Consider the following 15,152-nt stretch of genomic DNA (forward strand, 5'->3'; position numbering starts at 1 on the left):
CGGCTGGGGGAACTGGGGGGGTTCAGTCTGGAGAAGAGGAGGCTGAGGGGAGACCTCCTGGCCCTCGGCAACTCCCTGCCAGGAGGGGGCAGAGAGGGGGGATGAGTCTCTGGAGCCAAGGCCCCAGCGCCAGGCCCCGAGGGAATGGCCTCAAGCTGCCCAGGGCAGGGTCAGGCTGGCTCTGAGGAAGGATTTCTGTGCAGAAGGGGCTGTTGGGCGTTGGAATGGGCTGCCCAGGGCAGGGGGGGGTCCCCGGGATCCCTGGAGGGCTTGAAGAGTCGGGCTGAGCCAGCGCTGAGGGATCTGGGGGAGTTGGGAACGGTCAGGGTGAGGGTCATGGTTGGACTGGAGGAGCTTCGAGGTCTTTTCCAACATAGATGATTCTGTTTCCCTCTTGGCAGCGCCAGGGGGGTGAGGGTTTCTCCTCTGGTGGTGTTTTTGGAGATGTGTGCACCCTGGCAGTTTGGGATGAGTTTTGCACACTTGTTGACTGAGGTATTTTGGGCTTACGGTGCTGACCAGGATGCTGGTGGTCCAGGCTCCATCCAGGCTCCACCAAACCTCCCGGTCTCTAGGGCCGTGCGGCTGCTGCCAACAGGTGCTGTGGAGGCTCTCGGGGCTGCCAGAAGCCTGGGAGGAGCTAATAATAGCCACCATGTCCTGAGAGCTTTAATGAGGTGCCGGCAGGATGCAAAGGGCTTTTTTTAAATAGAAATGCACCTGTGTTTTTCTCCCGGCTGAAGGAGTCTCAGGATGGCTGGTGTGGAGGGGAGAGGGGGGTGGTGGAGGAAGAGCACCCTCCTGGGCCCCTTGGGCTTGCGGGGTGGCAAGAGGCTCTCAGCTGTTCATCGTATTGCTTCAAGGTCCAGGATTTTCCCCTGAAAGACTGTTGTGGTGGGTAAAATGGGAGTGTGTGACCATACGTGGTTTGGGTGTCGAGTCCAGAGTGTGGCTTGGCTCTTAACCCAGGTGGGTTTGTTGCAAACAGGTGGTCCCACCCAGCTCTTCCCCGGGTCCCGTTAGGTGCTGGGGATGTGCAACAGCCATGTGATGGGAGGAGGAGGAGGAGCGGAGCAGCCTGCAGTGCAGGGATAGCCCTGGGTGTTTGGGGGAGGTGGCGGAGGAGAAGGGGGATGAGTGATCACCCAGCGGGGTGCAATCCTCCCCTTTCCCTCTGCCCCCTCGTCAGCATCCCTTCTCTTACACGCCTGGGGGTGGGTCAGCCACAACAGCCCCTCTCCCTGCCCCGCGTGTGCTGGAGCACTGTCTGCCCTGTGCGTCCCCGAGGTGGGCTCGTGCGTCCGGCTGCATCGGAGGTGACGGTGCTGGGGGTTTGGTATCTGTTGTGCTGTGCGAGAGGTGGAGGAACCAGGGCCGGGAGGAGGGCGGTTGGTGGCCGCGGGGCCCCTGCCTCGCCGAGCGCCCGCGCAGACAAAGGCACGTTACGAAATCCCCGTGTGGCTCCTGTCCTGGCCTCCCCCCGCACAAAACAAACCCCGCTGTTAACAAAAGCGGCGGCCACCCAGTGCAGGAGCTGTTTATCTCGCACAGGGAAGAGCCGTGGACCCGTCCCCGAGGCCCTGGCAGCCTCCGGAGCGCTTTGGGCATCGTGCCTGGTGCGGGTTCGCCGTGCAGGAGCGTGACGCCAACCCCTCAGACTGGCACTCGGGTGCCTCCGAGTTTCGCGTCGTGGGGCTGCCGGGGGGAGGCTCCACTCCTGAGCCCCGCAGGGATCCCCCGGCGAAGGCAGAGCTGCCGCCTGCCCCATCTCAGGGAGGTGTTTGCTGTGCCCTGGTGTTGACAAAGCCCATGACGAGGGTGAAAGTCTGTTAAATAAACAGCTGAGGGAAGGACAGAATGATGCAAAATGTGCTGTCGTCACTGAGCTTCGAGGGCATGTAAATGAAACCTTCCCCGGGCTTGGCACCGGGGGATGAAATGCGTCCCGAGGCCGCACCGCTTCCAGTGCCAGGGGGGAATGGTGCTTCGGGAGCGGTTGGCCTTGATGCACCTGTGTGTTTTGATTTGATTTTTTTGCCGCCTTCTTCAAAAAAAAAAAAATTATATATATAAATAATATTAATTACACCGCTCTAAGGTCTGTGTTGAAAGGCAGCAGGCAGGATCCCTGCGTAGGGAGGGGGTGGCAGCTGGTCTGTCCCATGGGGGGGTCCTGCCCATGGGCCAAGCCCTCAGAAACTTTATTTTTGTGCAGAGTACGAGCCTGGGAGCTGCTGGCGAGTGGTGGGTGTTTGGGGGGTTCTGGCAGGGCTCTGGGGCTCCTCGGCTTGCAGGGGTGGGCCTGGGCAGCCTGAGCCTCTTCCCTAAATCGCTTACACCTTGAAAGTCGGGAATGGGTGGGCATGGCTGAAAATAAAAGCAATGCTGGGATGTAGGTGTGGGGAATCCCCCCCCAAAGCTGTCTGTGGGGTCGGAGGTTGGGCAGGGCTGTTGGAGCGAGGGACCCAAAAAGATGCTTTGGGCGCCCGATGCTGCCCGTGGGCTGCGTGGCAGAGGCTGAGCCCGTCCGTCTGTCCGGCGCGAGGGCTGGCGGAGGTGTCACCGGGCCCTGCCGGCGCCGCCAGAAGGGGTTTGTTGAAGCTGTGCCTGCGGGAGGGAGGTGCAAAGGACAGAGGTCGGCGCAGAGTTAATGGTTTACCTTAGTGTTTACTTCTGTATTAATCATGCCTGCGAACGTCAACCCCTTCCTATCCTAAAAGCACGTCCGCGGGCTTTTCCGAGCTTGGCAGCTCCGGTGGGAAATCTGCCGAGGGCCGGGGCTCGGGAGGAGGAGCAGCCCCCGGCTAAAGGGGTTTGTGGAGCGGATCCGCTGGCCACAGCCTTGTCTCGCGTGAAGACGTCTGCCCCGCCGGGGTTTCTTATTTCCCTTTCGCTTTGTATCGTTTGGCGGCTGCAGCGTGCCCTTGGCGTGGGGGGATGTGGTGGTTTGGGATGCAGAGAGGGGTCCCTGAGCATCCCCCCCTCCCCACCCAGACCCCCCAGCCCAGCGTCGTGCTGGGAAACCACATCTCGGATGCCCAGAGGAAGGGACGGGCTGGGTTGGGGTGTTTTGGCCGTGACAAACTCCTTCCTCCCCGCTGGATTCGCCAGGGGGTCCTGGCCAGGGGGGCGGTTCTGTTGCTCTCTGGGACCCCCCAGGGTGTCCCACTGTGTGGCCAGACACGGGGCCTGGCTAACCGTGGCCAACGCCTGGGCCAAGGTCTGGGCTCCTGACGCCAGCCCTGGTGCCACTGGGAGAGACAAGCATCAGGTGGGTCACCAGAGCCCAGTGCTGCTTCTGATGTCCAGGGAGAGGAGGATGATTCCAAGAGAAAAACTTGCGACTGCATGTGGGTCCCTAAGCTTCTTTTTCTCGACTAAGTGAGGCTGAAACTATTTATTTCTCTTAATTAAGCGCCAGCTCCAGGCTGCTGCGGGTGCCGTGAGTCAGCGGGGATGCTTCATGCTGCTGCCTTGCTGCCATTTACCTGCTTTGACTCTCCCCATGAGTTTCGCAGCCCCCTCCCGCCCACTGTCTCCCCATCCCCTCCCTACGCCCTCATCCCCGATGTCCCCAACCCGCTGGTGGCCCTTGGCATCCAGGGCGTTGCTCCTGGGTACCTGCTTCGGCCCTTCATCTCCTTGAAATCAACATGCCAAGAAGATTTTTGCTGCTGGGAAATGGGCTCTGCAGAGCAGGGCTGGCTGGGGGGGCAGCCCCCCAGTTGCACAGGGGGGTGCACACAGGCCCCTGGCAGGTGGCTCTTGTTTAAGCCCAGGCCTCTCTTCTGCTCTTCGCCTTTGTGTGCCTGGCGAGGCTTTTGTTGGAGCCTGAAAAGGCTGAATAGCTGCCGCATCTGTCACGGGGGGCGCAGAAATGCTCAGCAGATGCCCTGGGGATGGAGGGGGGGGAGCGGGGTGTGGTGCTGCGGGGCGGGTGGTCCCCAACATCCCCTGGTGGGCACAAGACCCCCGTGGGAGCTGCGGGCAGGGGAGCTGGCAGCACACGGGGCGCAGAGGGTTGTGCAAGTGTTGCGGGCGAGCGAGGCCCCGCCGCGGCGGGTCTCCTTGTGAAAGCGCCGGGCAACAGCAGCCTCTTCCCTCGCCCCGTTTCCATCCTCCGCCCCGTTGCAAAATCGCCCGCAGGAGCTGGGACAAGGCTGCCCCCTCCGACATCTGCCTCCGCCGCTTCCAGAGGGCTTTTCAGCTGGCCCGTGGCACGCAGCCTCGCCGTTGCTTGCCCACACGAGGTTGCTTTCCCCGCGCCCATCACGGTGGCTCCGGGTCTTCCTCCGAGCGCTCTGATCGTTCAGACTTGGAGAATGCGGCCGAGCAGCTCGAGCGTGTGTGTCAGTTTGTGTTTGCTTGGCCTGAACTGCGTCTCCAAGCTCGCTTCCCCGCTTGTAGCTCTCTAATCTGAATAATTCTCTCTCGCCGGGACGCTTTTTCCAACTTCTCCATCTTCCCTGAGGCAAGCGAATGCGGAGGATGACCTTTTGTTCACGGTAGCGGGGAATGAAGAACATTAATGCATCAAGCTGGCCACGCTCAGCTCCTCCGCCAGACGCAGCATCTCTCCTCTCCTCCCCAGCTTTCCCTGGGCAAAACAAACGTGAGGATGAGGCTTTTGCCTGGTCTGTTAAGGCTTCAAGCTCTTGAGGCAGGGACTGTCCGCGTCCCCGTGGTCATGGGCAGAGCAGGAACGATCCCCAGCTGGGGAAGGTGCCATCGCCTCTGCGCGCTGCCGGCCGTGGTGGATGTAAGCAGCAGGGATGGGGTTCGTGTAAAGGTTTATAGATACGGGGGAGGTTTCCTGAGCTGCGTGTTTAATTGTTACTGCATTATGGTCAAACCATTAATTTCCCTGCGTTTGGTAACGTAAATCCTCTCACAGGCTTTGGGAGTCGTGATTTTATTTCTCTTGTCTCATTCATAAATGGTAAAAGCGGAACGAAGCTTTGCTGTTCCCGTGCCCTTCTGCTGCTTTCTCCCCCCCGAACCGCTCGTCTGGAGTGGCTTTGGGGTGATTACCTGTGGGCTCCCCGAATGTGCCGGCTTGAAAAGCACAAAAAAAGACACATGGGGGGATGATCAGCTTAACCCAGGTCCCCCAGCACTGTGCCTCGTCGCGGGGGGCGATGGGGCTTTGCCTTCGCGGGGCCGCGGAGTGGGAACAGCATGTGCAAAGGATCCAGCACCAGCTCTGCAAACGTGTTAAGCAGCTGACGCCAGTTGGCAACCAGGTCGCGTGGAAAGATTCGAAGAGGCAAATCCCTTGAAGAGCAACCTTTTTGCTTTATTAGGAAAAAATGCTCCTTGCCCCGTGCTAGCCCGGTCAGGGGAACCCGGAGCCCGTATGTGCAATACCGGCAGGGGAACCCCTCTTTGCTTCCCTGCTGATAACTTGGGACGATGACGGCCTGCCTTTCTTACTGTAGGTTTATTTTTATTGCAACTTAAGAAGAGTGTATTTTAACCCCGTGGTGCAGCCGGGTCCCGAGGGGAGCTCCTCGGGGCGGCGTGGGGCGCGGGCACGCTCCTGCGGGTCCTGTTGCAGGAGACTGTCGGACAGGCAAAGTGTGTGGTGTGTGCTGCTCTGCTGGGAACCGGGGTGAATCGGGTGTGAGCAAAATACACATGGAAATAAAAATACCCTCCCTGCGAGAGCAGCTGGAGCGCCCGGGGTGAGTGTGGAGCCAGAGCAGTGAGGGGCAGCCTGGAAAATGAACAGCTCGGTGTGCCGGTATGTGCCCGATCCTCAGTTTTCGTGGATGTTTCCCGTGGGAGGTGAGTTTTCTCTTGCAAGCTCTTGGACAGGGATGTTGTGCCAACCCGAGCGAGCGCGGTGTCTTCCCGTGGCTGGCCGAGGGGCAGCACAGTTTGGGGTGTGGAATGGTGTTGTCTGGGACCTTCTGCCGTGCCAGCGGAGCAGGGGGCTGCTCGGGCGAACCTGCCGTGATTCATGGCGCATCATCCCGGGAGGAGGCGGCGGAGCTGAGTCAGCGGTGCCCGAGGATGCGCGTGGGAGAGGGATCGTGAGCGCGGGCGGCTCCAGCCCCTTTGTTTCTGCTGGCATCTTCCTTCCTTCCTCGCACCTACCCGCCTTCGCTGTGCTTGGCGTGCGATGATGGGGGGTAAAATTCAGCTCGACGTGCTGCCGAGTGTGCCAGACAGAGCCCGCAGCCCTTTTGTATGAGCTGAAGCTGGTTTTCGATGCCTGCGGGGAGCGGCAGGGCTGGCCCAAACCCGCTGGGTTTGCAGCCCCGTTTCTCGCACCGCGGAGGTGGTTTGCCTGGGTTTGGGTTTGCTGGGTGGGTGCCGTCCCCCTGCAGACGCCCTGATGAGCTGTTTTATTTTCAGGGTTTGTCGTTCAAAGGTGGTGAAAAGCCCAGAGCTGACTCGGGAGCCCGGGTGGAGCCTTCACTGCTGGGGGGGTCCTGAGCACACAGGGACTGTCTGCGCCGTCCACTGACGGGGCCGGTTTCGGAGCCCTCAGCTTGAGCATCTTAGGGAAGCTAATGAATGCGTTTAGCTTTGCACGTAACTAATTTCTCTCGCAGTGTGCAATGGCTCCTGGGGGAGCTGGGCTGAGCCAAGGCTCAGGATGGCAGCAAACACCGTCTGCCAGAGTCTCAGAGGTGTCAAGCTGCTGCGAGGAGAGCTGAAATGCGGCTGAAAGCTGAGTTTCTTCCCTAACTGTGATGAGGGCGGAGTGGCCCTTTCCCTGCTCTCCCTCCTTTCCTGCAGGCAGGTGCCCTGGTGGGATACAGAGATGGGACGGTGCAGGGCTCCGGGGTGGCTCAGCTCTCCTGGCTGTCCCCTGTCCCACCCGGCGTGCTCGGACGATGAGAGGAGGTTTGGAGACCTGTGGAGGCCGCAGAGCTGACTAACACCTAAAGCCCTGAACCGCCAAAAGGGAAACGCACCCAGCTCCTCTGTGTGTGAAACCTGGTTTTGCTTGGAGGCGGTGGCCAAGCCCCCTCCGCGGCGCTGCCCTTGCGCCCCGTCCTGGGGTCACTTGTGTAACTCGGGGATCCGGTTACTGCCCGCTGCCGTGCCCGGGCTCAGCTGCTGCCCCGGTGCCGGAGCCCCCTGCTCCGGTGAGAGCCAGCAGGTAGTGCAGGTTTCCCATCTGAAATAAGGAAGAGTTTCATCTCCGAGGAGCCGTCCCTTGGAAGAGGAACAGGAGATAACAGAGACAGAAGAGCTGAACTGAGAGGAGCTGTGGGCGTCGGGGCTTTCCAGCAGGTTGTCCCTCTGCTGCTGTGTCCCCTCTGCGAAGGGTTAACTCTGATTGCGCTCCACATTACTGCGGTTGCAAAATCTGCTCCTGAAGCTGCTGGAAGCTGGTGGAGGGGACAGTGTGACGTTGGTACCCTCAGCCGGGGTCCCGTGGGGGCAGATCGCCCTTGCTGAACCTCAGGGAAACACAACGTGCTCTTCCCGTCCCAGCCTCCTCATTGTAAGCCAAGAAATATAAATGTTGCTGCAGCCGTAGGCTGCCCTGGATGCTGGAGCTAAATCGGGGATCAGGGCAGCGTCACCACACACCCCCAAACGCCTTCGATGTGGAGTCCTGTGAGCGGAGCAATGCCTGTCACACCAGCAGTCACCCACCCCTGGTTTCACAGCTGAATGTGGCCGGGGAGCAGGAGGGAAAGTCGTGGGCTGCGGGAGCTGTTGGTTCCTGCCTGAAGAGGAGAAACTGGTGAGAAACTGGTGGAAACGCTGCCCTCGCCCCGCCTGGACCAGAGCAAACAGTGCTGCGGGCCCTGACCCTGCGCGGCGCATCCCCGGGGCGCAGGGAGCTGCTGCTTTGTGCCGAGGGCAGGAGGGAGGTTGTGTGGGGATGCCGGGGCTGTGGTTTGGGCATCGCCACGTCCCTCCTGCATCCCCCTGCAGCGGTCACGGCCCCCCCACGCTGCCTCGCTGCATCCAGCCTTCAGCTCCCCATCACACCTCTGGCACCTGCCACTGGGAACATTTCCTAAATAGACCAAATCGTTCTCTGAAGGAGGTTTAATCTGCTCTGCTCCCAGCCGGGCGAACAGCCTCTCGGTGGCCTCTCCGTCCCACGCTGGCAGGGAGCAGAGGGGGCTGCCTGGTGCTGCGGCTCCCTCACAGCCGGGCGTTTCAGAGCGCTGGGGCAGCTGTTTGCTCGCCTGCGGGAGCCCGAGCACAAAAGCAAACGTCAGGGCTGTGCTGGTACAGGTAATGGAGGCTGCTGCCTCCTGCTTCATTAGAAATACAATTAAGCTCCTTTAAAAGCGTTCTGAGTGACCTCTGAAAATTGGAGATACGTATTTCTGTACCTCTCCTATTTGTCTTGTGCAGAATGATGTTAACAGTCTGCTTCCTGCTGTTCTATTTTCCCAGCGTGTAATTACAAATTGTTTTTTGGTTTTTGTTGTTTTGTTTTTTTTTTTTTTTCTCTTCAGCTTCCTGGCTCCCCATGCCAAGCTCTTTGAGCAGAGCTGCAAATAACCAAGCTTTTCTCCAGGCCCCTTCCCTGCCCGCGTGGCTGCTGGGGGGGGGGCAGGTGCTTTTTTTGCTTATGGTTTTGGCAGGATCCAGTTTTTAGGGTAATTGAAGCAAGAGAGGAACAAGGAGAGGCTGTCCGACCCCCTGCCCTGTCTTCCTTTCACCCCAAGGCTGGGGCAAATGATGTTGAAGGGCTCTGCAAAGGCCTGGCTTGCCCACTTTGGTTTTCACTGAGCTGGTGTGACCAGACACCCAAATCTGGGGGTTCCGGGTGGGTGGCTGCAGCGTGCACCCTCTTTGTCCCTTTCCCCGTGGCAGGAACGTGAATCGCCGTTACTCTGCCAGGGCTCATGTGAGCGTTTCCTTTTTAAACAGGCTGTGTGTGTCTTTTGGGGCTGCAGCAAGCATTAACTCCCGTTCCTGTGAAACCCCCTCCGTGGCAGAGGGGTCCTGGCCACGGACTGGGCACCGCTTGGGGTCCTGCCAGGCCAGCGAAGCCCCCCCAGGGGCTGGCTGCTCTCCTTCGCCCCGGGAGCTCGGCTGGGTTTGGGCAGAGGGGCAAGAAATACCTTTCTGTGTCTGTCCTGGTAAAATGACCCAACCTGCTGCTTCTTGCCGATGCTCGCGGGGTGAGGATGCTGCTCCAAGGTGCAGACCTGCTCTGGAGCATTTTGCCCAGCCCGGCCCTAAGAGCTGCTGGAGACAGGAAGGAAAATGAACTATGCTCAAGATAGACACGTTTGTTGCTCTATATTTAGGAGTATAATAATTAAGGCTGGTTGTTTATCCTGACAAACATGGTAATTAATAGTCTGTGGCAGACGAGCAAATCCTTCCTGCACCTGGGAACTGTGAGTTGTCTCTGGGAAGGGCAGGGGCCTCGCTGAGAGCTGCTGCTCCTTATGAGAAAAGCTGCTATTTAGGGAACATCTGGCTGTTTGCTTTGTCCCCTCCCCAGGCTCATGTGGCTGGATGCTGGTGGCCTCTGGAGCTGTGGGGAGGGTGGTTCTGTGCCCAGCCCATGCCTACGGGCACAGAGCAGGGGGATGCTGCGGGTCCCACAGAGAAGGATATGGGGGTGGTGGGTGGGCAGCGCTGCTGGGGGGGCTGTGAAAAGGAGGGTGAGGATGCTCTGTGGCACCCAGGGGTGCAGCAGTGTAGGTACCAGCGTGCAGAAGCTTGCTCCTGAATGCAGTAGGAAGTTTTGCTGGCTGGTGGCACGGGCTGGCTGGGCACCAGGGAGGCGTCTCAGAGGGCAAGGAGGTGGCAAGCAGCCGGGATAAGCTTTTACCAGCCTTGGAGTGGAGGGCAAGAAGTTTGCGAGGGCAGGCGGCTTTTCTCTCTTCCCACTAGATGGGGATGGAGGCATTGCACAGCGTCCCCGGGCTGGCCTCGGTGCTGCCCGAGGAGAAGCACCCGCGCTCAGCCCGCACCCCTGTATCTTGTCCGGGTGGGTGCTCTGCCCGCGGGGTGTCGTGGCCCGGCTCCCCTGGGGACCTGCGGGCTGATGGGGTCTTGCTTCTCTCACAGATGCTGCAGGACTGCCCGAAGGCCCGCAGGGAGGTGGAGCTGCACTGGAGGGCATCGCAGTGCGCGCACATCGTCCGCATCATGGACGTCTACGAGAACCTCTACCAGGGGAGGAAGTGTCTGCTCATCGTCATGGAGTGGTGAGTCCCGGTGGCCTCTGCCCGCGGGAGCACCCGCAGCCCTGCGGGGCGCTGGGGTGATGCCAAAAGGGGGGTGAGCACCTTCCTGCAGCCCTGCCAGGGTGCTGGGGACCGCAGGGAGATGCTGTGCTGGGGGAAGCAGCCTGCGAGCCGTAGGGATGCGAGCCCTGGCAGAGGTGCTGCACCGCTGGCGTTGGAGGGACGGCAGGAGCTGCGCTGGCTCTGAGTCATTCTGAAAACTCGCTCGGCTGTCGGGAGGCTTCGGGCCTGTGGTTCTCGCTGCAGATCGGTCATAACCAAACTCGCTTTGGCCATTGAAAGTCGGGGTAGTCGGCGGGTTCCTGGCAGCCTGCAGTGGGTCTGCTGGGCAGCACACACCCAAAGCCCTGCCGCCACGTCTGGTAACGCCGCTGCACCTCCTGCAGCAGCAGTCGAGCGGCAATTCTTCGGGTAGATGCTTGATATAACCTGGGGAGGAGGAGGAATGAAGGGGAAAGTATTGAAACCACATCCCAACCGCAGCTGTGATTTGATGCAGCTTCCTTGCCAAAACCTCTCCTCTGGCAAGCCGGTAGGTTGCCGGGGGGGCAGCGGGGCGAGCAGCGCCGGGGCAGGCGGCACGGCACCGCCCGAGCCGCTCCTGCACGGGAAGAGGCTGCGGAGAACCGCGTCGGGACGCGGGGTGGCTGCGGATGGGAGAGGTTTGTGCGGCTCGTCTGCTTGTGTGGGCAGAGAGCCGTGGCTGAACGGTGGGATACGAGGCCCTGGGGCATCACCCTGCAGCGTGTCTCTGCGATGGGTCCCCGCAGTCCGAGGGATGCTCTGGGGGTAGCACCCATCCCAGGGCAGCGTCTCTTGTGCTCCGTGCAGCGCTTCGCCCCGGCCATCTGTACTGCAGATGTCGAGGGCTCTGGCAGGAGATCCCGTCTGCTCTAGGCAAGCCAGAAGCCTTTTCTGCTCGGGTTAGATAAGGCAGGGACAGGAAGGGCTGTTATCCCTGTTCTCAGAGAGAATTATCCCTGACCTCACCCCTGATCTCTCTGGGAGACAAGTTTTTCCTCAGAGTACCTGGGGAGGGAACTGCGCCGAGGTTTCCACGGTCCTTCTCCGACACCTCACGTGGGTTCAGCCTCCCCTGCCCCGGTGGTGAGCCCATCTCCGCGCCGCGGGCGCCTCACCCGTGCCGTGGCCTTTGCTCAGCGGTTCTGCGCGGGGTTGGGTGCCAGCGAGGTGGTTGGCTCGTGAGCCAAACGAGGTCAGGCGAGCCGGGAGCGCGCTCGCCGCCTTCGAGCCGTGTTTGCTGTATTTACTGTAAATGTGTTTCTGTGGGCTGGTGGGGAGACCACGTCCGCTTGCACCCGGCGTCTCCGCTGCCAGCACAAAGCCTCTGCCCTGCTCATTTCTGGAAGGAGGAGGCTCTGAAATGCCTCATGCCCAGAAGCACTGACCCAAAAGGGCTTGGATGGAGAAAGGGTTTTGTTTCTTGCTGAGCTTGTGCAGCTCCTGGCTGAGCATCAGAGGTTTCGGTACCGCTTGCGCCGACGTGAGACGGATGCTGCAGCATCTAACACCTCCTGCTTCTCTTCCAGCTTGGATGGCGGGGAGCTCTTCAGCCGAATTCAAGACCGGGGAGACCAGGCCTTCACAGAACGGGGTACGGAGCCTGTGGGGACCTGGGGTTTCATCTTTGGACCATTTCTTGCTGTTTGTTGGAGTGTTTCTGGTCCGGCTCATTCCCTCAATCGCTGTTTTGAATCCCCAACAGGGTTTTGCCCTCGGGGAATGAGGAATGTGGGTGCAAGTGGCCCTGCTTTTCACGCTCACTTGAGTGCAGGGTTATAGGGGATGTTTTCTCAGCTGCCCCTGCGTTTTGTTCCTCCTGCTCTAGCACAGGCAAGAGCCTCAGTGACCTGCAGAAACACCCACCCCCCTCCACGTAATGGAAACCAAGTCCTGGGGTTCTCACAGATCTCAGGAATCTCATCCCCTCTGCCCCTGTCTCCACCCAACCCAGACCCTGAGCCCCTTGCCCCTGCATCCTGCGAGAGGCAGCTTTCCCAGATGGATTCCTGGCAGATTTGGGGTCCCTAGCTGTGCTGGGGGGCTGGATCAGCCCCCCCACCCCAGAGCAAGTCCCTCCATGGGGTCTGTGCGGTTGGGTATTGGGACCAGTGGCTGGAGCCTGTCCCATCCCTCCCCCTGAGAGTTTCTCTCCTGTTTGCTGTGGGCTCCTGACCTGGGGATGGGCGCTGGGGCTGGGGGGCTCCTGCTTGGAAAGGGGGATTTTGGGTAGAGGAAACCCCTTTGTCCTCAGCCATGCTCTTTGGCTCCTGGTCAGTAGAGTGACCCAGGGAGTGGTGCTTATTTAACTGGCTTATAAAGTCTTCTGGCGATTTTTTTTTTTTTTCCTGCTTCAGAGGCTTCAGAGATAATGAAGAGCATCGGGGAAGCCATCCAGTACCTACACTCGATCAACATTGCACACCGGGACGTGAAGGTACCGTGCTGCACGCTCACCCGGCCCTGCTCGGCCCTGGCAGCGCCGAGGCCACTCCAGCTCCTCCGCTCACTCCTTCCCTGTGTTTTCACAGCCGGAAAACCTCTTGTACACCTCCAAAAGGCCCAATGCTGTGTTAAAACTCACAGACTTTGGCTTTGCTAAAGAAACCACCACGCACAACTCCTTGGCCACTCCGTGCTACACGCCGTACTACGTGGGTAAGTGGCTGGGGGGTGCAATCGTGTGGCCCATCACCTCGGCATCCAGCCCGGAGCTGCAGCGTGGTGGGGGGTGCTGCCTTGGGTGCAGGTGGGTGCCGTGTTTGCAGCTCCCTGGTGCGTGCAGGACTCTGAGCGCGTTGCATCCCATGATGTTGTGCTCGGGGCTGCGAGGTGACACCACCCTGCACTGCTCTTGCCTCTTGCTCAGAGCTGGGCTGCTGAGCCCACACGGGGCTCCGGCAGCTCCGTGGGATGGCCCCATCCCTCTCTCCTGGAGTTGATGCTTGGCCTCAAGGGTTTTGTTTCTCTCTTTACCAGCCCCGGAGGTGCTGGGCCCAGAGAAGTATGACAAGTCCTGTGACATGTGGTCCCTCGGCGTCATCATGTACATTCTGTAAGTGCGACGGGTCCCTCTCAGAGGGGGGATGCAGCTTTGGAGCTCGTGTGGGGGCTCTTGGGGCTGAGCCTTTCCCAGCACTGCCCCGTGCCCCGCGGGTGCTCCTGGGGAGGCTTTTGGGGTGACACGTTGACTCTGCTCCCTCTCCCGGAGCAGGCTGTGCGGGTACCCCCCCTTCTACTCCAACCACGGCCTGGCCATCTCGCCCGGCATGAAGAAGCGGATCCGAATGGGCCAGTACGAGTTTCCCAACCCTGAATGGTCCGAAGTGTCGGAGGAAGGTGAGCGCAGTCCCTGTGATGGCTTGTCCCCAGGCTGGGGTGTCCCTTTGGGATCAGCCCGGCCCCCGGCAGCGCTGGGGGAAGCCTGGGCACGTCCTGGGTCACCTCAGGGTGATGCAGCAGCTTCGCCTTTTTGCTCGAGAGGCTTTTGCTGAAGGGTTTGGCCAGGGTGAGGTCTGTGGCCCAGAGGGGACGGGAGGTGCGTGCAGGCGTTTTGGGGCTGCTGGGTCAGGTTGGAGGGCAGGGAGAGCCCCCCCAGGACCTGCTAACGCCCAGCACAAACCCTTCCAGTGAAGCAGCTGATCCGCAACCTGCTGAAGACGGACCCGACCCAACGGATGACGATAACGGAGTTCATGAATCACCCCTGGATCATGGTGAGTGAGGGGGTGATGAGGCAGCAAGATGAATGGGGATGAGGATGGGGTGGGGACGGGGATGATGATGAGGCTGGGGCAGGGATGGGATGTGGATGGATGGGGATGAGGATGAGGCTGGGGCAGGGATGGGATGAGGATGGATGGGGATGAGGATGAGGATGAGGATGAGGATGAGGATGAGGCTGGAGCAGGGATGGGATGACGTACCTGCAGCTCCCAGCTCACGCTCCTCTGCTCTTGGCAGCAATCCATGCAGGTGCCCCAGACCCCGCTGCACACCAGCCGCGTGCTGAAGGAGGAGAAGGATCTGTGGGAGGATGTGAAGGTAAAACCTCTCTCCGTTGCCGTCCAAAACGCTCCGTGCCCCGGGTGCCATCCGGGGACCGTCCTTCTCCCTGCAAACCACCCTAATTTGGGCTCGGTGCCAGTGTGCTGGCTCCCGGGGAGATCTGTGCTCGGGAGGGGGCTGGAAAAACTGGCGGTGGGGGTCACAGCTCCTGCTGCGATTTGTTCCCACGGGGGCTCGGAGCCGGGGAGCAGCCGCCCCGGGGGTGCCGGGGGGCTGCGCTGACGGCGCTGCCTGTGCCTCCTGCCCGCAGGAGGAGATGACGAGCGCGCTGGCCACCATGCGCGTGGACTACGAACAAATCAAGATCAAGAAAATCGAAGATTCCTCAAACCCTTTGCTCATGAAGAGGCGGAAGAAAGCCAACCCCACCGAGCCTGCCGCGCTCCCCCACTGAGGGTGCCCTGCGCCCGCCGGCCCTTGAGAAAGCAATAACTATATATATATATTTTTTAAGAAAAAAGACAAAAAGAGACAGACTGTTATATCAAGCGCATGGAATTCAGACATTTATACCAGACTAGTTATTTTTAGCTACTCACCTGTGTTTCTGACCTTTCCGGAGCAGGCGGTAAGATCCCCCTGTCAGATCCACACGCGCTGTGGCCGGGGGTTTTGTCCTGTAGGTGAACACCTCCAATAATTGGATTATTTTTTCTTTCGTGAAACAGTTTTGATTTTTATGTATGTTTTTTTTTGTTGTTTTTTTTTTCTCCTTCCTTCCAAAGACATGGAAATTCCTGTGGTGACCTTTTTAGGGTATATAACGTATAAATATTTTTTAAAAACTACTGTAGAGCTGAAACCCAGGCAGCGTGTTCCCTGCGTGGATGCTGGCTAGGGATGGGCTTCGGGCTTGGGAGTGAGTCGGGGGGG

At 59.9% G+C, this 15,152-nt stretch overlaps 1 protein-coding gene across 3 annotated transcripts in view; it reads left to right on the forward strand.

Annotated features, from left to right (window-relative positions):
- The window catches only part of MAPKAPK2 (mitogen-activated protein kinase-activated protein kinase 2), a 22,611-nt gene extending 7,465 nt beyond the window's left edge, over positions 1-15,146 (forward strand). For 2 of the 3 annotated variants that reach the window (XM_026864274.1, XM_026864275.1), the window contains exons 2-10: positions 10,012-10,151; positions 11,741-11,805; positions 12,569-12,648; positions 12,743-12,869; positions 13,191-13,266; positions 13,426-13,550; positions 13,842-13,927; positions 14,175-14,255; positions 14,530-14,804. In XM_026864274.1, the coding sequence (XP_026720075.1) occupies positions 10,012-10,151; positions 11,741-11,805; positions 12,569-12,648; positions 12,743-12,869; positions 13,191-13,266; positions 13,426-13,550; positions 13,842-13,927; positions 14,175-14,255; positions 14,530-14,673 (924 nt within the window). In that variant the 3' untranslated portion in view covers positions 14,674-14,804. Of the gene's footprint in view, positions 1-5,730; positions 5,788-10,011; positions 10,152-11,740; positions 11,806-12,568; positions 12,649-12,742; positions 12,870-13,190; positions 13,267-13,425; positions 13,551-13,841; positions 13,928-14,174; positions 14,256-14,529 lie in introns of those variants that run through there. The other variant, XM_026864273.1, reaches the window with a different exon arrangement.
- Positions 15,147-15,152: the final 6 nt, after the last annotated feature.

This window comes from Athene cunicularia (genome assembly GCF_003259725.1).
Source record: "Athene cunicularia isolate RWA chromosome 26 unlocalized genomic scaffold, athCun1 chr26_part1, whole genome shotgun sequence".
Lineage (NCBI taxonomy): Eukaryota > Metazoa > Chordata > Aves > Strigiformes > Strigidae > Athene > Athene cunicularia.